This window comes from Micrasema longulum, unplaced genomic scaffold (assembly GCF_059751315.1).
Source record: "Micrasema longulum isolate JH-2025_06_02 unplaced genomic scaffold, ASM5975131v1 h1tg000943l, whole genome shotgun sequence".
Classification (NCBI taxonomy): domain Eukaryota; kingdom Metazoa; phylum Arthropoda; class Insecta; order Trichoptera; family Brachycentridae; genus Micrasema; species Micrasema longulum.
In genome coordinates, this window is record NW_028278134.1 from 210,870 (window position 1) to 236,732 (window position 25,863).

The 25,863-nt window shown below is 35.5% G+C and overlaps 1 protein-coding gene across 1 annotated transcript in view; it reads left to right on the forward strand.

The window, feature by feature from the left end:
• The window catches only part of LOC148277984 (zinc finger SWIM domain-containing protein 4-like), a 185,403-nt gene extending 161,259 nt beyond the window's left edge, over positions 1-24,144 (forward strand). The window contains exons 4-17 of the mRNA XM_088232068.1: positions 6,678-6,970; positions 7,777-8,064; positions 9,720-9,856; positions 11,089-11,241; positions 11,649-11,753; positions 11,947-12,086; positions 13,054-13,326; positions 14,798-14,960; positions 15,890-16,243; positions 17,006-17,291; positions 18,035-18,150; positions 18,489-18,639; positions 19,342-19,563; positions 20,641-24,144. Of these exons, the coding sequence (XP_088088194.1) occupies positions 6,678-6,970; positions 7,777-8,064; positions 9,720-9,856; positions 11,089-11,241; positions 11,649-11,753; positions 11,947-12,086; positions 13,054-13,326; positions 14,798-14,960; positions 15,890-16,243; positions 17,006-17,291; positions 18,035-18,150; positions 18,489-18,639; positions 19,342-19,563; positions 20,641-21,060 (3,101 nt within the window). The 3' untranslated portion in view covers positions 21,061-24,144. The remainder of the gene's footprint in view (positions 1-6,677; positions 6,971-7,776; positions 8,065-9,719; positions 9,857-11,088; positions 11,242-11,648; positions 11,754-11,946; positions 12,087-13,053; positions 13,327-14,797; positions 14,961-15,889; positions 16,244-17,005; positions 17,292-18,034; positions 18,151-18,488; positions 18,640-19,341; positions 19,564-20,640) is intronic.
• The last annotated feature ends 1,719 nt before the right edge of the window (positions 24,145-25,863 follow it).

Here is a 25,863-nt window from a genome sequence, read left to right on the forward strand (position 1 = left end):
CTATAAATTATATTTAACTGAACTGGATTTTTATAATTGTATTTATGTGAAAAACTGATTTGGCTTTATTTTATGTTTTTTTTATTATGTTGTGTATATTTCTTTGTATTGCTGTTGTTTTTCTTAATAAACAAAATAAAAAAATAAATAAAAAAATAATAAATAATAAAAATAATGTGACCTCACTGGGGCGGGGCTACCCGTGCCGAGGACACTTAACAAGATACTTTTTTATATTTTTTTTACATGTGAGAATATACAAAGAAGACTTATACAGAGCGAAATTGCAAAATGTTAAGACAGTTTTAAACACTACGTATTTATTACTACGACAGGCAGTAGGCAGTGGCGCAGATGGTTAGACGGCTACATGTGAAACTGGCGTCGCGGGTTCGATTCCCGTTAGTTGCAAGAAAAAAATCCAAGATTTTTTTTTTCTCAATCGGTCTGTGTGTTGTAGTGTATTTTTCATTACCTCCTTCCATATTCCCTCTATCCCACCTGCTGACAAGCCTCTAAATAGAGGCTTAGCGGGTTATTCCTTTATTTAAAAAAAATAAAATTACGTATACCTCTATTCTTTTTATTATAAAACGCACATAAATAACAAAAACATAACATAAAATATACGTTAACTATACAAACCTTATGGGTGTAAAAATTCAAAAGAAATATAAAAAAAGATTTTTAAAGATACCTACATAAATAAAACGAGGAAGGACTTTCAATTAATTAATTAATTCAATTTATTTATTTGATTTAATAGCATAATTATACATTTTTACAATTTAAAAAAATTTCACTTGTTATATTTTTACTAAAACTAAAATCCCACCAAGCCACTTTTTGTAGCTTGTTGGTGAAGATTATATTTATACTGACTTAATAATATTATTTACATTTATAAAAAGAATGAATAACATATAAAAATTAACAGCCGGAAAGATCAGAATAAACATGTTTATACAAATAATAATATATAAATTTATTTTTTAAATACAAGAAAATATATGAAAAAATAAAATATTTACACCTAAGCTACTATTCATATATAAACTTTTGATCGAGTAGCCACTCTCTTATTTTGCTCTTGTTACAATGTGAGTTAAATTTAAGTTCTTTTGGTAATAAATTAAAAATTCTAGGTACTAAATATTTGAGAGTTCTATTTCCATAATAAATTAAAATTATATTCTGATATATGAAACATATTTCTCAGCTTCTTGTCTAGTCCTTTAAGTAATCCATTTATGGACTAGAGTTTTGAAAACATTGTTTTTCATTTTGTTTACCGATATATCCATACTTGAAAATGCTTATACTTCTCGTACTTATTTAATCTAGCCCGTATTTCGTTAAGTTTACCAACTTTGCACAAAGATCCATCTATTTTGTCAGGCGTACATTTATTTTCTCGCATTTTGAAGTATCAACTTAAATCGCAATGTCTTTAATACTCTTCCTAAAGTCAAAATGAAGATAATTCGAAACATAGCTTTATAATTATTACCGAGACCGATGATTATATTTTACTTTATCATTTCACCGACATCTTTCCTTTTCTCGACCACAATTTATTTCCGCGAATGTAAATGGCAATGGTGTGCTTCTTTCCCTGAAATTGGAAAAGAAAAGCAAATTTGCGTCTCTTTGTGAGACACCGGGGCTGGAGACGGAAACATCCGCCGTGTATTCCTGACGAGATGTAAATTAGCTCGAAAAAATAAAGTAATGTCCTTCTGACGAATTTCTAACGAACGATTAAAATTTACGAACTCTTTGAATCACGCTACATTACAGCCATATTTAATATTTAATTTTTTCTCGAAAAATGCAAAACGAAACCTGAATGAGAATGACTTTATTACGCATTTCGCATATTTGAATATTTACGCGGATTAATTGGAAATTCTTCTCTTTTTTCGGTTAGCGCCTTCAGTTTCTGAATTATACATCGAGGGTGATATATTTATTTAAATTTATACGGGTAAACGAGCTCTTTAGAAGTTAGGGAAGTTATTCTGTTCCCTGTTCCCTGTTCCGGGTTCCTCCTGTCGTCCTGTCGTTCTGCCACACGCCACACATCGCACACACTCCGGCTGTCCGACTGTCCGACTAGGCCAGTGGTCGGCAAAATCATCAGTCAAAAAAGACAAATATCAGCAGTTAAACAATTAAGATTTTCTCTGAGAGCCAAATTTCTCAAAGTTTTAAACTGTTTCTTCTGTATGATGTGCCATATATATGTTTTTTTATAAATATTTTTTGTGTTTTGTGATCCTATATTTGTGGTAATATACTCATGTGTCTGTGTCAACTAATCGCTCGTCCCATCTCAACAAAAGGCTTTTAGTCCCACGGAGTGGGGACTTATGTCTCAAGTAATGTGTATGTAAATAAATAAATAAATGGCAACGTACCTTAATAATAAAGTACGTGTATAAGCAGCAGAAAATATGCGAATTCGTTCTCCATTTTTACTAGAAATTCTTTAAATTGGCGATGATAACAAGCTTTAGCTAAAACTGTGATGACAATATTGATAATTAAAACATTTATTCTTGAAATGTCTGCGCACAAAGCGGTTATTGTTGAATGATGCAATGGTAAAGAAGTATCTCGTGATTAATTTTTTACTTCAAAATATTTAAAAAAAAAACATTTTGCCCCATCTGCATCATTGAAACAATTTTATCGAGTTTAATATGAGCTTTTTCCGTGCATTTAAGGCTATAGTCTGGTAAAACGAACGCAAAATTAGGAAATCATACGATTTTGCCATTTTAAAACGAATTTTTTTTTAAACGCGCAATAATAAAAAAATCAAAAAACATAAATTAGATAAAAACAATATTTTTCAAAGGTATTTCTGTTAAAAAATATACTTAAAAGTTTTATGTAACTAAAATATAATTACTTTTAGACCGGCAGATTACGCCATTTCAAATTTAGACTAAACTTAGGTATCTGGGATCGTATTGAACTAAAATTTGTTGGAATAATTTGAAGATAATAATTCGAACATGAAAGTGGCAGAAGCCAAATTTTAATTTTTGATTTTGAAAAGAAATACAAGCATTTTAAATCACATACATTTTTGTGACATTTTCTTTTATTTCTACGTAAAATTATGCCTTCGGTAATACTTAAAAAAAAAAAAATATATAAATTTATTTATAAAAAAATAAATACTTTAGTTGAAACCTTTTTTTATAGAATTGTATTATCTTTTTTTATATAAAATAAGATAATTCTGGTTGTAATATTTAATTTAAAACAACATCTTATTTATGTTTTTATGACCTTCATACCTCTCCTTACCCAAAACGTTTTACCAGACTGCAGCCTTAATGACAGCATTTGCAATGTTCTCTCCAGGTGTTGGAACTTTCAGTGGCAGTAATCCTGAAAGTTCTTATTTAGAACAGTCGAGTAACTAAAGTTAGACGAAATAAATCGAATAAAGGTGAAACTTGCGCTGTGCGAGCCGCAGTCGAGTAACTACGACAGCTCGCGGCTCGCGAGTCGCGGTTTTCCGACCACTGGACTAGGCTAAGGCTAAGTGTCCACTTGAGAGAAGGTCTCCAGATCGGTCTCAGGGTGTCGTCCATTTGAGATCACTCGCGGTCTCGAGATAGGCGTGGGAGACTCGACACTGACTTTAGTCTCGAGACCGAGACGATTCCGCGTCGACTGGAGAGTCAACACGCAGTCTGCTGTGTGACTTGATCGCACGATCCCTGTACAACTTGTGGTTAACATTCCATAAAAATTCCTTTTCCTCAAAAAAAAATATTAAGCGAAAAATTTCCTCATCTGTCCATCGTCGGGCGCTTATTTGATCAAATTAATAAAATCCATTTAAACACAAAAAATGCAATGCGCTGTTTGAGAGTGCTCCCAGCTCTTCTGATATTGACGGAAGACCGGAGACCAGATCTCGAGTGCAGGCATGAACATGTCCACTCGCGACACGCGTAGTCTCGGCGACCAGTTACGACTCGCCTCCGAGTGCTCTCAGGTCCGTATACATTTGTGAGTCTGGTCTCGAGACTCTTCTCGAGACTATTTTGTCGCGAGTGGACACTTACCCTAAGAGAACTCGCCACTTGCCACTGATGGCAGATAAATACGGTTCTAGCCAGAAATGCTTCTTTCCACTGTTAATATTGATTTGAACCCGTGCCTGTTCCCCCGTTCGTTGTTCGCCATCCGGCCATCATAACTACTTATGCATTCTGCCAACGTTATCTTTCAAAATGATATGTTAATACATCAAAAACAGTTATCTTTTCTTGTAGCTTTATTTGTAAGTCGTTCTTCGAGTACGAAATGATTTCTGAATTTAGAGTAGTCTCTGCTCTCCTCGATCCTAGTTATTCTATGATCCTATCAAAACGTACATTTCCCAACTTTGATTATCATCGATTAGATGAATATTAAAATTGAACAAAAGATCAATAGCATCTGTCGCGTCGTAGACATGTTTTTCGTTATTCGTTACCGCTCCATGCATAAATAAAAAAAGATGAGAAATATAGTCGGGGCGTGGCTCCATAGTAATGTTGCGGACTCTGTATTAGAAGTCTGAGGTTCAATCCACGCTATGCCACAACTTGATTCCCTCATTCTTACGGGGTGGTTATTTACGACAAATTGAAAATGGCGGAAATATTTGACTAAATCGTAAGAAGAAAAATTGTACATTTTTTTTTATTGATAATGTAAATAACCGTCACTGTCGTTTCGGAGTTAAATATTTGACTACACCTAACTGCGTTACTTTTATCACTTTTATTGTTAAAAATATAGTAAAAGTATTCTAGGAAGGCAATGCTCCCACTTGAGTAACGCAAAGTGAGTTATCTATTTGATTTATTATCGGGTTTGTTTTTCCAACAGTTTTTATATAAATTAAACCAACGCGTCGTATTTCTTGCAATATCGTGTGTGTAGTACAGAAACGGGACAATAAAACATATTAAATTGGTATTCCTTGTAATGGAAAAGCCTTGTCAAGGCAGCGGAAAACATTAGTCGCTAGGTAAAAAAATACAATGGGCCCTCCCGACCGTTCTAATAACGGCCATTTTGTTACGCAAACGGTCAAACTTTGCCTATTATTCCAAACTTTTCTCTCTAATTTACAATTTAGAAAACCTGTTACATTTTCACGTAAAAAGCAGTTCAATATAACGATCGCCGATAGTAAGAAAAATGAAAATTGAAACAAAACTTTCGCTTCATATTTTTTAAAAACTTGGATTCGAAAATATCATATTTTTATAAATATCAAAACGTGATACTTATTTTGTATGCATATTCCTAAAGGGAAATAGACATTAAAAATAGAGTTTTATCATATCATTACAAAGGATAAAACAGAAATTAATCTATCGTCAAGTTAACTTTTGAAGTATCGTCAGAAGACGAAGATCTTTATTAGCTAAAATGTCACCAATGCTTTCCAAACCCAATTCAAATCAGTATGTCTGGCTTTAGGGTGTTTGTTGGTTGAAATATTTAAAGATGAATGCCAGTTTTGCGGCCATTTTATTACACATCCTTTTTCTGTGATGAAAATTATCTCTAGAGCTGCTGTTTCTGCATAAGCAGCAACAAACCCGACTTTATGAGGATCTCGGTAAAGTTAATCACATAGAAACGAATGTGTCGTGAAAACAAATTAATATCATGATATTTATCGTGATATGAGTACAGTAGAACTCAGTTTATCCGAACTTCATTCACCAGATTGCCAAATATCCAGATCGATTTTAATTTAATTGTTCAATTAACTTTGCTGGATATGTTTAAGTAAGTTTTTAATGTGATTCCTATTCGCTGTATTATTTCAAAAGCAATAAAATCTGGCACTCATTAATGCGGATAATTTTGGTTTTACTGTATATCAGTGATGTAAATATTTACTTCGAACCCTGAACAAAACCAAAAAGACTTATATTCATACATTGTTTTAATGCTGGAGCGTGCATTGTTTTAATATGTATGTGTATTTCAATTAATTTTATCATTATTATAGGTACATTTCTTAAATTGATAAGATCGATCCTTGTCATAGATCTTTTTTACTTCTGATTTGTTCAAATACATAGCTTTCTACTATCAAATTTGTTCAATTAATGTTTGTAAAGTGGGTATTGGACCCACTCTTGTGATTAGATCTTCTTGGATAATTAAGTTTCTTTCCTAATGTCAATTATGCAGCGCGCATACTCTTTATGGCGGAGACGAATACAATTACCTATACTTTTTTATAATATCAAGGTAATGTATGTAACTAATTACCGAACCATAATAATATTATCATAATTGTTGGCGTTTGAATCGTTCCTCTGATCATAATCGCATCATAAATGCTTGCAATTATTTATGTTGTATAGTATAATTATTTGGTTGCGATTAGTAAGTGTTTTATAAACTCGCCTTTATACCAGGTAATCTATTGAAATCGGCAATTTTAGTTAAGATCAGTTAGGCGTCACAGACGCCGCGCCAGCTCAAGATTCCCGAAACGGTGTGTGAGTAAGGTTCATTATCATCATACCTTCTGGGATAATACCCTGGTCACCCTGAAGTCGAGATACCTCACATATCTTCGTTGTCTCGTCTGTTGTGTTGACGATATAATATTAATAGAGTAACTTGTCTTCCAGAAACGCTGCTGCAGATGGACCGGCAACAGTTGCAGAAGTTCGTGCAGTATCTGATATCCGAGCACCACACGGAGGTGCTGCCCACGGCGCAGAAGCTGGCGGACGAGATCCTGCAGCAGCAGTCCGCCATCAACCGCATCGCGGGCGCGCCCGACCCCACGGCGGGGGCGGCGGCGGACGACGCGCACGCCTGGCACCTGGACGAGGCCCAGGTCTGCGAGCAGGTGCGAGCCTACCTGCTGCAGAGCGGGTACTACAACGCCAACAAACATCTCAACTCCCTGTTCTCAAAGGTAAGGCCGAACTTCGTCATTGGTTTCCTTCGTATTCCTCCATTCTCCAGTTTTTGTTTATTTAGCTATTAATATAATTAATCTTTCTGTGGAATAATGCAAAAGGTAAATTTTTTATATGATTTCTTCCATTACAACTTTTATCTGCGTATACGGGGCGAATTGCTATTCCTATAATTTAATCCCCGTAAGCTAAAACTGCAAGAACGGATAGTCAAATAAAAGTTCAAATCGAAAAGTTCAAAACGTGAATTGAAAAACTCGAAAGAAGTGTTGTCTATTTTGACTTATTACCCATTTTATAATAAGTAAGAATCTAGTGGGATGTTTCGGCTGTGGCCTTTTTTAGGAGCTGCTCCGCATTTGCTCTAGTGACGAGGAAACCACATAAAGCTCGTCAGGAGAAGGCGGACTGTTGTCATTCGTAAACAGACCTTCCGATCCACACGAAGAGTGTTCGGCTTTTGGTGTCCTGCTATCATTGATACCTTTTATTGACGTGGGAGGAGGCGAGAGTGCTGGCCGGTGATAGGGTGGAAAAAGTAGGAGAATACACATTATCTATACGGCGAGAAAAATAAGATCAGGTACTGAGTTTGAAAGGATCCAGGAAAGAAAATAAAATACCAACTAATGGAGAAAAAAAATAAGAGAGGTTATGGTTCTAAGGATAAATAATAATGTTTCAGGCGTTTCTTAAAAGTGGCCGAAAAAGGTGCATTTTTTATCCGAAAAGGTAGCTGATTTCAGTGTTCGTTTCTCCTCTGCAGCGCACCGAGTGATCGATCGATGCGTTCGTTTTCCAGGTGCGGGAGATGCTGCGGGCGCAGGACTCCAACGGGCCGCGCATGCTGACGCTGATCACGGAGCAGTTCCTGTCGGACCCGCGCCTCGTGCTGTGGCGCAGCCAGAACACGCCCATGACGCACAAGTGCCGCCAGCTGTGGGAGCAGCTGGGCGCGCTGTGGCTGTGCATCGCGCTGGGCCCGCGCGGCGCGGCGCTCGAGCGCGCGCACTGGCGCTCCGCCTTGCAGCGCTGGGCCGCCTCCGACCTGTGCCCCCCCGAGGACCCCGACTACAGAACGCTGCCCCCGGTAAATACAGACGTATTATATTAAATCACCTCCTCATCTTAGTACATTACATCATCATCATCATCATCATCAAACCCGATGGTGCATAGGGCACTGTATTGTTGAATCTCGGTCATCTATAACAGAAAGGTAAGGTGATCAATCTCACACTTCAGGTCCCATGTTCCATAAAAATATTTACCTTGAAATACTTATTTTTAAAATCTCATTTAAAAACATATTATTCATGTCACGTCGTCCAGGATTCTGGTTCTATTTCACACACAGAACTGTATTCTTCCTCTGCCCGGATACAGTCAAAACATACATTTTTTTTATTTGTTATGTGAATTTCCTCCTCGCTAGGAAACCAGTTCTAAGGACTGTACACCACAGAGTTAAAAAAAAAAATAAAGTGTTCAAATTTTTTTTTGCATATTTCACATGTCATTCACATATATTTTTGGTTCATTTATCCATCAGCCAGATTTTGATTTCTCTTTTGAAATATTGTTTTTTTTTTATCGGTTAACTTGATTTTATAGGAAGCGTACTGAACAATTTAGCAGAAAAATGATTCTCGCATCGCGTCAAAATTAATGTCCCTGAGCAGGGGGATGACGATGTCCATCTCCAAATCTGCCTAGCAAAATCATTTTAGTGTATATGAGGCATATCTCAGGCACATGAAAGGCTTTAAAGATTTCTGTAGACAGGGTTCCTATCGGTATCTTGAGAATAACTTTTATGATGCCTTTAGCTGCAGCAGATCCCCACCCCATTAGTCCATAATCTAAGTAAGATTGACAAAGTGTACAGTATATTTTTGTTTATGTTGTTTCTTATGGTGTTAAATTAATACATTATCTTTAAGAATTTATTAGTTGTGTTATTAATATTACTCCCGAGGGGGTGAAATCCAGTCTTTTGTCTACAAACATTTAGACAAACTCAAATATTGTAATAAAACCAACTGGTCCAAGAAGATGTTTAAAAATTGGAAAATTGTTTTCAGGCGTTGCCTAGTATGTGAAATAATTCAGTCAGATGAATCTCTTCACAACAATAAATCATAAGCCCTGTAAAAGCCTAGACTTCCACATTCCATTCTCTAAGGTGTTCTCCATCCCTGTAATAATTTGGCAATGGGAATGGTTAAAGCACTCGTTTCTTAATATTCAGTGTGAGAAAGTTACAATGCTAGTTAGTCTAAATAAATGTTCGCCTGGAGAAATTGCCAGTGCGATAAAATATTGCCACTCTGGACTCCATTTGATTCTGGAAATTACTTTGTTATTTTCTCCAGCAACAATTTCGACAGGAAATCCACCATTCGGCACAAAATTTTTCCACTCCAAGGGCACTCTAATCCGCTATATATTTTGTAATTTAAAAAATGTTAATTCTCGAAATAGTGCTCAAACATACATTTTCCTCTGTATGGTCTTACATTACAAATTGTGCCATCATCATCACATTACTAGGCGGTACCATTACATTTTTTTATTTGGTTTTTCACGTCTGTTTTTGAAATTTGTACCGTGGGTAGGTCTTCTTCTGAAGCCTAGGAAGCGGATATAGAATGATGATGATAATGCAATCTCATCATCATTCATGAGTTGCGTTAAATACATTTTTGAGACATGTCTTCAATATTTTTTCCTTTTTGTTTTTAGTATCACTCGAGAGATCGAGAAAGGAGTGAACGCGATAGAGAACGAGATCACAGAGACCGAGAAAGAGACAGGCATAGGGGAGACAGAGATGAGAGAGACAGGGATAGACACAGACTAGACAGAGACGACAGAGATAGGTAAGTTTTTATTTTTATTTTAAAGAATTAATATACTTTAATTGGATTTCTATGTGTTACTTTTGTAATTTCAAAATGTAAACTTTTAAGTGATTTAATTGAATGGTATTTTTATTTTAAAACTGCTTTACTAATTAGAATGTTTTCTCAATAACCGCAAATTACATTTTTTTATTAAGGCAATCCATCCTAAGAAGGATGATTTATATCCCCGCGAATTACATTCTGTATTAGAAATTAATTAAATATTTGGATTGTTTTGAACTCAATATTGTAAAACATGTTTTCCATGCTTTACAATATTGTGTTTTAAAGGATCCAAATGTTTCATTAATTTTTAATACAGATTTTTTTTGCGGTTAATGTCGAAACATTCCAATTTCCAATATGCAGTTTTTGTAAAAAACTCTTTAAATTTTAATAGATTGTTTATTATTAAAAAATTGGTAGTATTTAAATAATATGTATATTTTTTTTAAAAATATGCATATTATCTCTATCTCTGACAATGTCGATTCCAGATTCTATTTCAGCAATGAGGAAGTTCATTGCTGCGGAGAATTTTATATAAAACAAGTTTTATATAAAATTGTACTGCAAAGACCTTTAAAAATGAATAAAAATAAACTACTTTGAATGATGTTACAAGTTCTTGTGAATCAACCAATCAATTACCGCGTTGAAATGTGTTGTGATAGATTTTCAGTTTCCAGGAAGCCATTTTTTTCAGCATTTAGTATATTTTGACAGCTACGGGGCTCTACTTTTAAAATGTCACAACAACTCGCCGACGAGAACTAGTGACGTCACGGGCGGAGTAATTTTAAAATTACAAATCTTTAAAAAAAATCATAGCGATTAGAATGCGATACATAAAAATGTAACATTTTTGGCTGATGGTTTGGTTTGATGGTCTTTCAAACAAAATTTTTTTTTTTAAAACCACCTGACTTCCTCGGATGTTTTTTTATACATATTAAAATTAATTAAAAATGCACTATTTTCATGAAAATAATATGAATAATCAATTCAATTTCAAAATAAATATTTACGTTAGAAATATTAATCTGTCTTGTTGCTATTTTTTTTTTTAAAAGACGTACTAAAAAAATAGTGCATTTGTTATGTGAACAAATTATGTTAAAATTAAGAAAAAACATAAATACATGGTGGAATGTGACGTTTGTAAAAATAGCAATTGTGAGTGTTTATAAACAATATTTTCTTTTTAGGGAAAGACACAGAGGTGAACGGGAAAGGGAGAGGCAGAGACAGAGAGATCTGGATAGGGAAAGAGAGAGGAATATTTTCAATAATTTTAATCACCATAATAATCATCTACATTCTGGAGACAGTTCTGAAGATGATGCCCTGTATAATAATAAGTAAGAATTCAATAAGCAATTAATAAGATTCACTTTCTAAAGTCACTACATCGAGTGATTAAAAATGTCTATTTAAAAGTACCAATGTTCGATTATGCAACGAAATAGTTATAATATTGTAAACAATAGTTCATGATGTATTGCCATAGTAACCATAGAGATATTCTTACTTTAACTATGATAATCTCTTTTGTCACTGAATCACGTTGTTTATGGAAATTAGACTCTTAAAGGACTAAATTAGACGATATGGAATTAGTGAGAATTAAAAACGACATATTACTTATTTTTGAATTTCAATTATTGCAGGTTGATGGATAAAATAATTAGAGAATGATTTTGTATGTTACGCTTGTTTCACAAATTAAAAAAAGTCATGTTGTATTAAGGATGAAATTATTTTTTAGTTATGAACGCGAATACCGTCGTGCCAGTAAAAGGCTTCGGTTACACCATAACCGGCCTTCTTCTAATGCTTCTGCCTCATCTACACCCCGCACTGTCTTCCATAAGTAAGTATATCTACTTGACCTATTGATAACTACATAAAAAACTACATACTTTTAATTATGGCTGTTAAAAATAATTTGATTAGATAGCCATCAAGAGTTAGAACAGTGTATCATTTAGGTTTAAAAGTAGACAAAACATTACGATTGATATGTTGCCTTCTTCACTATATGTTTTTACCATTTTTCTTTCCAGAGCTCTCGATGCAGTTCAACTGTCTTGGGAGAATGACCATTTAAAGAATATCTTAGCTAGTGACACCTATACAGACGTAGAAACCGACCCCTCATCAAATTATCCTCTATTTAATGAATTAGGACAGCCACTATGGCATGGTGAGTTTTATTTTCAATTTTTAAATATATGTAAATGTTAGTTGATAGGAGACAATAGTTGTTGTCGAAACATAAACAACAGTGCTTGTACCTAGCTTGGAACGGGGTATGTACCCTTGTTAGCTGGGCAAAGTGAATATGGAATTGTATTTTGATAATAAGTGTGAATAAATAAATAAATAAATAAATAAATTCTATTCTGAGCTGGGTAACGTATTTTTCAGACCATAAGATGCACTTTTTTTACTCTAAAAATTCAACCAAAAATTGGGGTGTGTCCTATAGTCCGATGTGTCTTATCGTCCGCAAAATACGATATATGCTTAGAAAAAACTTCTAATGACTTAAAGTGGGTAGTGTGATCTAATCAAATATGCCAATAGATTGCTGTAAAATTATAAAAGACTAATTTTAATTCCATTATTGTATTATTTATGATTTCACTACGAAGAAAACAATTTTACTTAATGATAAGTTCTTGAATGATACACCGTGTATAAAGTGAGATCTTATAAACCGGTATGTGATCCTGTGGCAGTGACCAGAGGTCCGATCAATTTACTAGTTGATGGATATTATAAAATTTTTACTTCTCTTTTTTTATTAAACACCACAAAATGTATTTTATTATAGAAATAAAAGATAAATGATATTTAAATCCAAAAATTTGAAATAATAAGTCACCAGTTTTATGGTTTCTGCGATATCTTCAAGATTGGTATCTTTATTATAAAATAAAATCTGTTCATACAAAATTAAAAGGTTAAAGAATTTTAAGTTATATTATAGTAATTGGTGTTGTAAATCTGATGATATGTGAGTATTCTCCTAAGAAAGAGAATTAAAAATGTGGTTGAACTACATTCATAACTTAAAACCGCCAAATTTAGACTAACAATTTTAGACATTGTTCTTCTGGGGTGCGATAATTGTTGTTCCGCTCTCACCCTTATAACACAATTTCCAGAACACCTGGGAGTGGTAGGGGGACGCGTGGAATCTCTCCGCGCATGCGGCCTGGTGGCGGGCGCGCGGCGGCTGGCGGCTGCCTGCGCGCGCGCGCTGCGCGTGCGGCAGGCACGGGCCGCGGCGCGCTGGGCGGCGCCCGAGGCGGGGCCCAGTAGCGCGCCGCGCCGCGGGCTGGCCGCGCACGCGGACCCGGGCACCTGTCCGCCCAGCCCCACGCCCGCTCCCCGGGGGCCCTGCGCGCTGATGGTGGATGACGGCTGTCTGGCGCAAGGTTTGTCCATAAAATATGTATTTAAAAAAAATATTATTATCCGGCTCTCAAGACCACTATGGGGAACGTTCCTTCAATGGGTTTCGTAGCTGTACTGTTTTATAAAAGCAAGGACAAATGCAGGACAGTAAAAATACTATACAGTGGACATAAACACTACAATGACTTCTTGAAAAATTATACTGGAGACAAATTTAAAATCAACATTAAGAAGTGCATGATGGCTACACTAACCAGGCGAGACATAACATGACTTGGCATGTAATCTATATATATATAAATTTAGGTTCCGTATGTTTGTTGCCGCAAATCTCGAAAAGTAATCGATGGATCGACTTAAAATTTTTACAGATCATTGCATTTTAGCAGAAGAGTGTTTCTATATACTTTTTATTAGGAAGTTCCAACGGAAACGGAACATTCTATGCGTTTTAAATTGACTCATAATTTGGCATAGTTAACAAGTACTGAATGACAGTTTTACACAGTGCTGTCATTTCATCAATTTTAGCCAATGTTACCATTTTCTTCCCTTATATTCTACAGCATAGTCACAGCAACGCAAATGAAGATATTAAATTAAGCAATGCGTTTTCTCGGTAAACATACAGTTGCTAGACTATTTTTATTTACTCCCCTAATAGTTCATATCAGACAAAGCCACAGCGAAGCGTGGCCGGATTCAGCTAGTATGTTTATATAACGCTATCGAGTATTTTAAAGTTATAAGTAAAAAGACTTTTTAAATATTCTTATTTTCATTTTAATTAAGCAGCTTAAAGTTGATATGCTTATATTTATTTAAACGAAAGTTAATTGTTAGCATATTTTGACTTTTCTAGTCCGTTTTTGAAGTCATTGAGACTTCACGTTGACACCAGCTCTATAGCAGCTTATTCCAACCATCAACTCTATGCTTCTGTGGGATTAGGTTGAATCTGGTTTTCTCCATCTTGAGACTGTTAAGCATCTTGTTTTAGTTTGAATATGGAATCCAAATGTGGGCAGATATAGTGACTTTGGAGCATTTTATATGCCTTAATCAAGTCACCCCTTTCTCGCCGTTCGTTCAGCGTTGGAGTTTCTAGTCTCTGCACATCAAAAAGACATTTCAGGCATGGCGACAGCTTTGTGGCTCGTCTTTGAACTCTTTCCAACAAGTTGATATTCTGAACAAATTAGATTTGATTAGATTTCAATTAGATTTCATATCTGCAACCCGTATTCGAGAGTTGGTCTGATACATATAGGATTTGTTTATTTTCACTAGCATATTCGATGTTATATAAGGCTTTTTTAATAAAGCAGATGATTGAATTAGATTTTATGGTTTAATATTTTTTTAAATTTGCCATTTTACTTCTTTATATTGCAATCACAACATTAGTATCTTGTATAGAATCTGCATTTTGTTTCTATAATTTAAATGTTTTATAAACACATAACTAAGTTTTCCTTTCTCTGATTACAGATAGCCCTTGTTGGTCAGGATATCCCCTGGAAGCCGTGTGGTATATATTTGACTGTTTAGCCGAGCCTTGTATTTCTACTGAAGACCCCGTACTACGAAGCCCTAGAATATTACCCTACCTTGATAATGTCTTAGAAGAAACCCACACAACAATACCTCCAAGGTAATTTTATTCATTAAATTTAAAAGTAATCTTAAATGTACATGTATTATAAGATATTAAATAGCTACTATGACTGCCCCCTATACAAGAAGTATCGATTGAATCCTAACATCCATTTACGGAGGCATAACTGGAAGCTCTATCGTCCCAATTCCACCTCAACTTCAAGATAAACTTCCTTCCATACTGAAATTAATTTCCATACTAAATTGTCTATTCCATTTTGAGTAAACCTTTTACAGAATAAATGGTTTTTTAAGTAAAGGCTGCCTGCCTATAGATAATTATTATTATTATGGATAACTTATATAGCGCTATTTTCGTAATATAATACCTCAAGGGCGCTTTACATAGTGATTCTATAGTTAAATAAATTTAATTGAAGATTTTAAATTTGTAATTTAATTTAAACAATTTATTTTGTTGTCACATGCTTCGGATTCATTCAAATGATTTAGAGAACAAGTGGGTTTTAAGTTTTTTTCCGAAACATCACTTCATTTTCACAGCCTCGTACGATTTAATGCTTATTGATGCAGGGAGCTCTTACCCCAGTTGTTAACGACTGAAGAAAACTACTTTCTGCTTTGATAATTATCTATTCTATGTTGAATAATACAGATTCGGTAATGGAACGTGAGAGTTACTGACTAATTAACTGACTTCGAGCTGACTCTATAAATGAGGGTGCTACTGCTTTTATAGTGATTGTCCACAGTGTTCACTTAACTTCCTAGTGGAGAAATGAGGTCATTTTCTATTTCCCCGTCTGTCAGGAATTTAACACCCGTGTCGATGTTTTTGATTATTTATTTTTTACATACAGGAAATGTGTAATTCACCGTTCTTAAGCCGATATTAGGTCAAATGAGTAGGCATTCGTTTCTGGGTGAGTCTCGCATAACAAATAACAATAATAATTGTTCCAGATACCAGCACGTGATCATCCCGGGCAGCGACAAGGAGTCGTACCTCTGCCTCGGGCTGGAGGCCGCGCTGCTAGGGCTGGGGCGGCGGCGCGCGGCGGGCGCGGGGGCGGAGCGCGCGCCGCACGCCGAGGAGCGGCTCGTGGCGCGGCTACACGCGCTGCCACCTGACGCTGCGCTGGCCGGTGTGCTGCGTCGCGCCGCGCTGGCGCTGCTGGACGCGGGACCGTCCTCCGCGCTGGGCGAGCGCGTGCCGCCCGACTCGGCGCCGGCGCACACCTTCGCGCACTACCTGTTCCTCGCACTGCTGGACTTCCACCCCGACCTGGCGTACCGCGTCGGACTGAGAGCTATGAGGTGAAAATACATTATATATTCTAATAAACGCCTATTTGACTATAGTATTAAAATCCACAGATTTCATAGAACAACTAAGAGTAAAAAGTGACGTCACAAATAAAACGTTATTGTATAAGGGAGCATTTAAAAAAATTAAAGCTCTGAAAAAAATAGCACATGTTTTAATACCTGTATTGGCTTAAGTAGGGTTCACACCAAGACAGTACAATATTGTCCTGACCCAGCATCGGACCTATTGTTCTTGAGTGAACAGAAATTTGCAGTACAGTACATTGGACTGTGACATTGTCCTATAGATAGGCGGGCAGGTTATCTCTGCAAGACATTGTCTCTCCTGCGCATTTTTTTGAAGAATGCATATTAATTGCGGTGAAGGTAACTGTAGCTACTATGAAAATCCACAGTTTTTTTCATCTTAGCATAAAAAATGAAAAATTCGCAAACTCACTCATAAAGTATGCGTGTTAATTTTTGCAGCATTCTGCATATAAACTACGGTCAAATTGCAGTATAGTCAGGTCCATTCCCTGATTGATATGAAATATTTATTTAAACATATTTTAAATATTGGAAATATTAGTTCCTGGACCGACACCTGAAGCGTAAGACTGATTATCTTACCTACAAGCAACAAAAAAATATTGAGATTCACTGTTTGGTGTACTGATTGAATGCCCTATTCACCATTATGCGCGAAAAGGGGAATTATGATAAATTTTTTTATTTCATTTATAATTTTTTTTTAAACATTTTTTTTAGGTTATCAATCCTAGAAGAGGAGCAAGGCAGCAGCGCGAGCGCAGGTGGCTGGGCGGGGCTCGGGGCGGCGGAGGCCCAGCAGGCCGCGCTGGCCTCAGCTCTCCTGGGGGCTGCAAGGGCCGAGCCCGCCCGCCTGGCCGCCGTGCTCGAGGCGGCGCGGCGTCACGTGCGCTCCGCCGCGCAGCTTTTCCGCCTCGCGCAGGACGCGCTACGCTACGCAGCGCCCGCGGACGCTGGGCCCCGTCACCCGCCACTGCTCAATGCTGCGTTTGAGCTTGGACTGCAGGTATACTATTGAAAACATTTTTTTTTTCTTTGCAAATTAATCATCTAGCAGAGTAGGCCAATGGGTCCATAAGCATGTTCCGGATTGCCATATTATAATAATTATTATTATTTTAGTTTTACACAAGCGGCTCAAAGCTGATACGCTTAGATTTATTTAACAATAGTTAGTTGTAGGCATATTTCAACTTTTCCAAAACAAATCTAGCCCATTTTGTAAGTTATTGAGGCTCCATTTTGAGACCAGCTCTTGTGGCAGCTTATTCCAACCATTAACAACCCTATTGCTCAGGAAACGTTTTCCTAGGTTTAGGTTGAATTTGTTTTTCTTCGGCCTGAGACTGTGGCCTCGAAGTCGGGCATCTTTTTTTAGGCTGAACATGGAATCCAAATTTTGGCAGCTATAGCGGCTGTTGAGTATTTTATAGGTCTCAATGATGTCACCCCTTTCGCCGTTTTTGCAGCTTTGTGAGACCGAGAGTTTCTATTGTCTGCACATGCACTGTGTAAAACAGAAAATGCTAAGTTGCTTTCTTGGTAGATGCTCTAGATTTCTGGTAAAATAACTTTGCGCATTTGTGTGTCTTTGATATATGAACGCTGTACCCACAGCATTAGTTACAAGAAAATAATATTTTACACAATTTGATTGAAGTTCCTCAAAAATTTAGTACATGTGTAAAGAGGTTGCTAATACGTACTTACTCTCTGAAATAGTATTAAAAGTGTATATCTTGTCCACAGGTTATGAGGATGACTCTCTCATCCTTAAACTGGAGACGTCGGGAGATGGTACGATGGCTGGTTACGTGCGCTACTGAACTAGGATTAGACGCTTTACTTTCTATTATGCAAAACTGGTATGTACTAAAACATTTTTCTCTGTGTTAGTTTGTTTTTTTTACCTTCATTTCTAAACCTCGTAAGGGACATGGAAGCCAATTATATCAATCATTTTCTCATACCTTTCTGTACACCTAATGGTTTTAATGGCTTGTTAGAGGATTTGTTTTACGCCCAGTTCCCAGCTTTTTTTGCGTATGTACAGAAATGTACAGAAAACAAAAAACCAAATAATTTTCTAGCAAAACATAATCTTTTGTTTATTCATCTCTGAGATAGAATGGGTTTAATAATAATGTGTAAAGTTATGCTGATTTCAATTGTTCAATAAATAAATGTGTTTGTTCCTTCCCAGGTATCAACTCTTCACTCCGACTGAAGCGACAGGTCCAGTAGCTACCACTGTGATGTCACATACAACAATGATCAGACTGAATCTCACATTCGAGCAACAGGAGAAATTATCCAATTGTGCCAGAACGCTTGCTCTACAGTGTGCCACAAAGGTAACCACCATTTCATTTTAATCCTTCATTTATTTTTTAAATTGTGATTTTTATTTGAGAGTTACTATCCAGACAAAAGGGTTCAGGGTTCTGATTATATTTCACATGCAGATCTTTTTTCTTTATTCACCCAGACACAAGATTAATTCTCTCTATATTGCCCTTGAAAATATAATGAAAGTGTCCACCCTTTACCCGAAACTGTTCAACCGAAAAAAACTCTGGTCCGAAATGTCTTTCTTCAGTTTTGCATATTCACAATCAATTTTTTAAAACTAATTACTACTACCATCACGCCGTTTCTCCGTTGGAGTACACAGAGAGGATAGACTGCCACACACGTCTGTCCTGACATTCTTGTCATATATGCCCTTCGGTTGTGTCTGCTTTTGACGTGACCAGACTTAAGAATTTGATTAATCTGATCTTGACACGTCTTTCTTGGTCGTTCACGTCCTATGTTACCATTCATTCTAGCCATATATATCTGTTTTACCATTCTTTCATCATCCATTTGTTCTTCATGACCAAACCATCTTATTGACCCTTTTTTAATCTTATCAGTTACACCTACCTTAGATTTGAACTCTTGAAAAAACAAAAACCATGATAGTCACCATGAACACCCTGTCCCAGTCCCTGACTAGCTCTCAGACCTTAGAGCAGACGGAGTCCGTGAAAATAATAGTGAAATGTTTCCAGGATCCCGCGGGCTGCGCGCTTCACGCCCTTACGCTCTGCGAGGGCGCCGGGGGCGCGGCGGAGGCGGCGTACCAGCTGGTGGCGGGGGCGGCCGCCCGTGGAGCTCTGGCGCCCCAGCAGCTTTTCGCGCTCGCCCGCTACTTGCAGCACCGCGCGCACCCGGCGCGCGCGTATCGCCTCGCTTTACTTGCCATGAGGAACCTGCATCTAACTTACAATCAGGTATTTATTTTTAATTAGTTTCAAATTTTATCACTCATTCATTTTAATGTTGGTACCGAAAAAGACAACTCACCAAACCTACAATACTGTGGCAACAATGCTTCCATTTCGTAATGTAAAAATTTAGTAATTTATAGACCGCGTATTTTGAGAATTAAGTACCAAAACATCAATAATTCATTTCATATGAAATATAGTATCTACAAGACGGCCCTCTTCTTATTCTTCAGGGTCCAACTTCTGATCAAATAGCCATCTTATTTTTCCCTCGTCCCTCTCGGTAGTTCTAACTTTACGATGGGTTGACAGAAAATTTAACAAAACTAGAACCACAAATTTGAGAGTTCTTTTTATTTATTTTCCATATTTTTCTTGCATATTTTTGGAATTTTTTACTTTTTCTTAATTCCAAAATGACACAGAAATACAGAATTCCTCAAATCGGCAATGCCTTGGTAGATTTATAGTACACTTTTATTATTCCTTATATTGTAGATATCATTAAGCACTATTTTTTTTAACAATGGAATACTGTAAACTCTGTATCATTTTAATGTTTGTAAAAGTTGAGTGACTTCATGATTTTAAACCATATCTTATTATAGACTCCACCAAAGAAAAATGAATTATTTTGATAAAATAAATAAAACAACTTTGTTTTTAACCACTAATTTTTATTTTCCACCGACCGGTTTCAAAGAAAAAAAGCTTCTTCATCAAGGTTTACGTAACTAATGAATTGATTCCTTTTTTATTTTTATCATGTTCACTAAATACTACACGTGGACCCAATAAATCAAGTGGTTTTTTCTTAATAAAATAAAAAGGAATCAATTCATTAGTTACGTAAACCTTGACAAAGAAGCTTGTTTGCTTTGAAACCGGTCGGTGAAAAATAAAAATTAGTGGTTAAAAACAAAGTTGTTTTATTTATTTTATTATAATGAATAACCACAAAGTTAGGGCTTCAAATATAAACTTTTAATTATTTTGTTTTACAAAACAACAAATTCTCAAAGAATACTTTTCTTAGGGACTATAGATAGAAGTTTCAAATAACAATTTTTTTTTCACAAGGACACTCACCCCGCTATCAACGACATTCACTGGGCGTGTGCGTTAGCGCAATCCCTGGGGCGCAATGAGCTTCAGGGGCTCTTGCCGCTCGTTGTGCGCAATGTGCAGTGTGCGGGCGTGCTGGCCGACGTGCTGCGGCGCTGCTGGCCGCGCGGCGGCCGCGCCGCCAAGCCCGCGCCCGCGCTCCGCCCTCTACTGGACGCAGCCCTGCGCGCCTACGTCGCCACGACGCACTCCCGCCTCACACACATCTCCCCGCGCCACTACGCAGACTTCATCGACTTCCTGTCCAAGGCACGCGACACCTTCTCCCTGGCGCCCGACGGACAGACCCAGTTCGCCACGCTCGTCGCCGACATGAAACTCAAATACAAGGGGAAGAAGAAGCTCATGTTTCTCGTCAAGGAGCGGTTTGGGTGATGTTTAAATTAGCGATGACGGAGACTGATGTTTTAATCTTATTTTTCGCAACACTATCTCGAATCTTTCGACCGTTTACCGGAACTCATCTCTTTGGACATTAAAGTAGTTTTTACGGTGCGTTCGAATGTTTAATAAGCCTATGTTAATGTGTTAGTGCCTGTCGGTGAATCAAGTACACATACAATTTTCGCTTGTGTAAGAACGCACATTTGTTCACATACATAAAGCAAAGGTTATTAAAGATTTGAAATGACTGTACGTACCACCAAAGTAAAATTGTTCAAATTTGGCATAATATAACCCTTAACCCACTAAATCTAATTGGGTGTTCATTACAGTGATATTTTTTCAATAGAGTCTGAATGAGATAATGAGATTACCACTCTCCTCTACAAATGCAATGATTTGTACAAATTATGTACATAAAGACAATTTTTTCTGTGCTAACGTAATATAACTTGTCACAAATAAATAAATCATATCACCGTTTTTGTAATATTGGATTTAGTAAATATTATTTAAGTGTAGTAATTTTTCAGTTATAAAAATAGACCACCGATTGTTAATATGTATCCAATATTCCACCTTAGTTTATTTCCCCAATGGGCACAAGGTTATGTTGTACGGAGCGAAAAGAGACTAATATTGGTAAAAGAAATGCTTCTGTTGTGCCAAAGTATATAAATTTGTTACTTTTGATTTAAGTAATAATTTACTTTATTGACATTTATGTGATCTCATTTTTGTTTTAGTTTTGTAAATATTGTTTTAGTTCTTTTAGGTATATGTAGCGGAATTAATAAAACTGTTTTCAAATGAAAATACCACATCAGCACTTTGGACACATTATTTGCGTTTATGATTTATGTAAATGTATGATACCACAATATGTAAAAAAGGTCTTGTAAATATTTTCATCTCTTAAGTATAAAAAAATCATTTCAACAATCATATTCGAGAAACTTTGTCTAGTGCTGATTGATGCCATAAGTATTTCTCTTCGTTTTGTAATTTATTTTCGTCAATGTATGTTATTTATACTCAATTAATCAACATAACTCATTTTATTCTAAGTTCACATTTAGAGACCATCGATAGCCAGTCAATGCATTGTTTAATCTGTGTAATATGCACAAGACAACCAAAGATTTTCATCCAGTTGATTCAGAACATGGTAGCGACATGAAGAATACAAAGTTACTATTAGAAATAAGTGTTAATTGGATAATTTTATTAAACATACTCGTATTCACCGCTTAATCTACTTTTTGTTTACAAGACTTACTCAAGCTATGTATTGCTTTCCATTTATTATAAAAATAAACTTATTCTATAGTATTATTTTTCTTACAATATTTTTTTATTCAAACATACTGCATTTGACGAACATTGACCATAATTTTCTCTGTATCTGGGCAACAAAATGCGATACAGCATTTTATTATAATACGATTTGCGGTAATAATATTATACTATTATGCAGTACATATTTATATCCCTCGGAAAATATATTTTCTATAATTAATTCAATCGAAATTCATTTTATATTAGAGATTACGATGTGACTTTTTCGAACCAAACTATCCATCTTAAGACTGTTTATATGTTTTTTATTATTTGATTATTTTAGTAGTTGACATTTTTTGCAATACTGATTATTATTTAAGTATATATTTTGCATAAATAATATACTTTGAATTGATTTCGTAGATAACACTTTGTGGAATACATAGTTGTTACTGGTTTGTATAATATATATCTACTATGTAGTAGTAATTTACCTAATGTACCGAATTTGGAAAATGCAATTGCAGTGCCATTATATACATACATATTTCTATCTTCTGTAATGTTATAGTATTTAAGACGTATCACTAAATTATCATACAACTAAATATTAATAGGTTTAACCAGAAATGCTTCCCGAAATTAGAGTGGCAAGAGATGTAGTTAGGTATTACGTAAGAGGAGCTGTTTATATCACTAAGTACAAAACAGGGGATGTGTCCAATGCGGTAGACTCGAGAAATCATTTTAGATATAAGTCCCTCTACCTTGCCTAGAATCTGACAAATATTTTTTCAGAACTTGATGAGTTCAAATTATAGAGGTGCGGGAAATGTAAATTCTTTTTCGGTAAAACATTCGGCGCATCTGTACACTTCGTACTTTTGCGCTGATTCGAGTATTTATCGGGGTAACTTGCGCATTAGGTAAGGACAGTGATTTAGATTTTAAGAACCAATTTATTCTTAAGCTTGGATATTATTTAAGCAAAAATATATTGGCAAAAGACATATTTACTGTCTGCATGTCCATAAATTTGTGTATGTATTAAGAAATTTCTTTTCTCCTTTATTTTTCATTGATATTTAGCGCGTGATCTGCATATATTGTGTACATTTGAGTTTAATGGTGCCAAACAAGACAGAGAATGCTTTTCGAGTATGTGCAATTAAATGTAAGATTGCGAGACTGCAATGTGTATGGGTATTATTCATATTATTTTTGTTAATGCGTTTTACTGCTCTTTGGTGATTATCGTTTGCTGACATTAAAAACATATTTTTAACATTCCCTTATTAACTGTGAATTAGTGTTTTCTTTATTGTTTATCCGAGTTTTTTTGTTAATGCTTTATGTACATTTGTTTTGGGAATTATTTTTCTCTTCTGAAGTAACATAATGCCTATTGAAATTATCTTGTCAACACCAAATACAAACTAAAGGTTATATTAACATGCACAACTAGAAAGTAGGAAGCTGCATCTACTCCCGCTAGCCGGGATCTCATTGTATTGTACTTTCATCTCATTCCACACCAAGTGTGACCATATCACATTGTGTTATTTTAAGAAATAATTAAATGTTACGTTACTTCATACAAATCTCGCTTTGTGTTAAACAGAGTGTGTACTTATTTCATCTTAATTCTATTTATTGTACAGTTATTGTATTAGTTAATAATCTTTATATTAGTTTTTTACTATGACTGTATGTCGTATTTGTGCATTTGTCGTAATATTTGTTTCTGTTTATACGATTTTATTTGTATAAATACATATAAGTTGTAAACAATGATATTGTTTTTCTTTCTTTTCCTACCTGCTCTTCAACGTGTACACGGAGACTACTGCAAAAAATATTCACTGAATATTATCGTACCTATAACACTACCCAATCACTTTCTTTCAATAATTCCTAAAAAGTTGCAATGAAAAGAACTAACTATATGCAGATTCACGAAATCTGGCTGCTGACCACCCTTTATTAATAATTATTAATAGTCTTTCTTGGAACTCAATAAAAATTCAGAAATTTGAGAAACCCCATAAGTCGGGTTTTTGGCGGATGTGACTTTGACTTGAAACGAACTTCATTCTGTTAAGAAACCATTTTTTTTAATAGGTAAATAAAAACAAAATACGATGTTAGCTACCTTTTTAATTTAAGTTATAAAGATATAAACATTTAGTTTAAAATTTTATAAAAAACAGTTTACACATACTGTTTAATAGGGTTTCTCTAACGACCTAATTAATTATGCCGTTTGACTATATTCTTAAGACTTAAAAGGGCAAAAATTATTTGTAATTCTCTGAACCAGACTCTGGTTGTGAATCCCCGGCTATGAAAAGAAAGTCTTTTTTATTTAAAAAAATGTTAATCAGTAAAGTCCCCAACATGCATTTTATTTGTTCAGCCCTCGGGATAATTGGATATAAAAAATATATTCTTACGCCCGGTACAAGTTAAAGCGTTTGTACAGCGAAGTTTCTTGAAAATTTATGAAAAAAATAATAAAAACGATTTTAATAAAAACGAACTACTTTGCATGACGTCACTAGTTCTCTCGAATCAACTGATAAGAGAGATGATAGATTTTCAGTTTACAGTAAGTCAACAGTCAACTGATGCATCGTAAATCTCATTGAGAAGAAATGTAAAAAAAATTGAGATGTCACACACAAAGTAATATAAAAAATACAAAACTTTTAAAAATCATGGCGCTGATAGCACGATACATGAAATTAAAAAAAAAAAAGCTTAATTTAAGAGTCTATTGACAAATAAAAAGAAAACATTCTTCCTTATTGTACAGAACACAAAAATTGAAACAACAATTATGTTTTTATCTTGATCATTGATTACAGGAATCAGAGTAAAAATATAGGACATCGCGTTTATTATACCGTGCATGGTCTAGTATTCTTCTCATTAAAATAAAGATCAATGCCAAAATTGTAATTAGATTATTATCCTATTGGATATTCTGTGAAATAAAAGACAATTGGTCTCCTCCCCAGTCTTTGCCGATTTTCAGAAGAAATAATTTTAAAATAATTATTTCTGTTCCCACATCTAGTGGTACATAAGGCACTGCATTATAAGAACAAATGTAGATTATCTCAATTATCTTTTACATGAAACCACCTTTTAAATCAATATTTTAAGTCACATTTCATATTTAAGTTTCTAAGAATCGACCCCGAAACCGCAAGCATAGTTGGTGGATGCGCCAACCATTACACTACGAGGCTGACGTATCCCCTATTCGATTTCCTTTTTCAGGATTTTTACCTAAGAGTAGCCACTGAGTTAAAAACACTTCTCCGAGACACACAGAACTGAAGTATTTATTCGTCCAGAGTCCAGGTTCAGACTCTAGACAGAGACAAAAATGTGGGGTATGGAAAATAAATGGAGATTGGACTAAGTACCCCGTTTCATTCAGTCGATTAAAGTTGTTTTTTACATAGGGTAACTTTAAGACAAACGTCAAATTTTGTCGATGTCTAA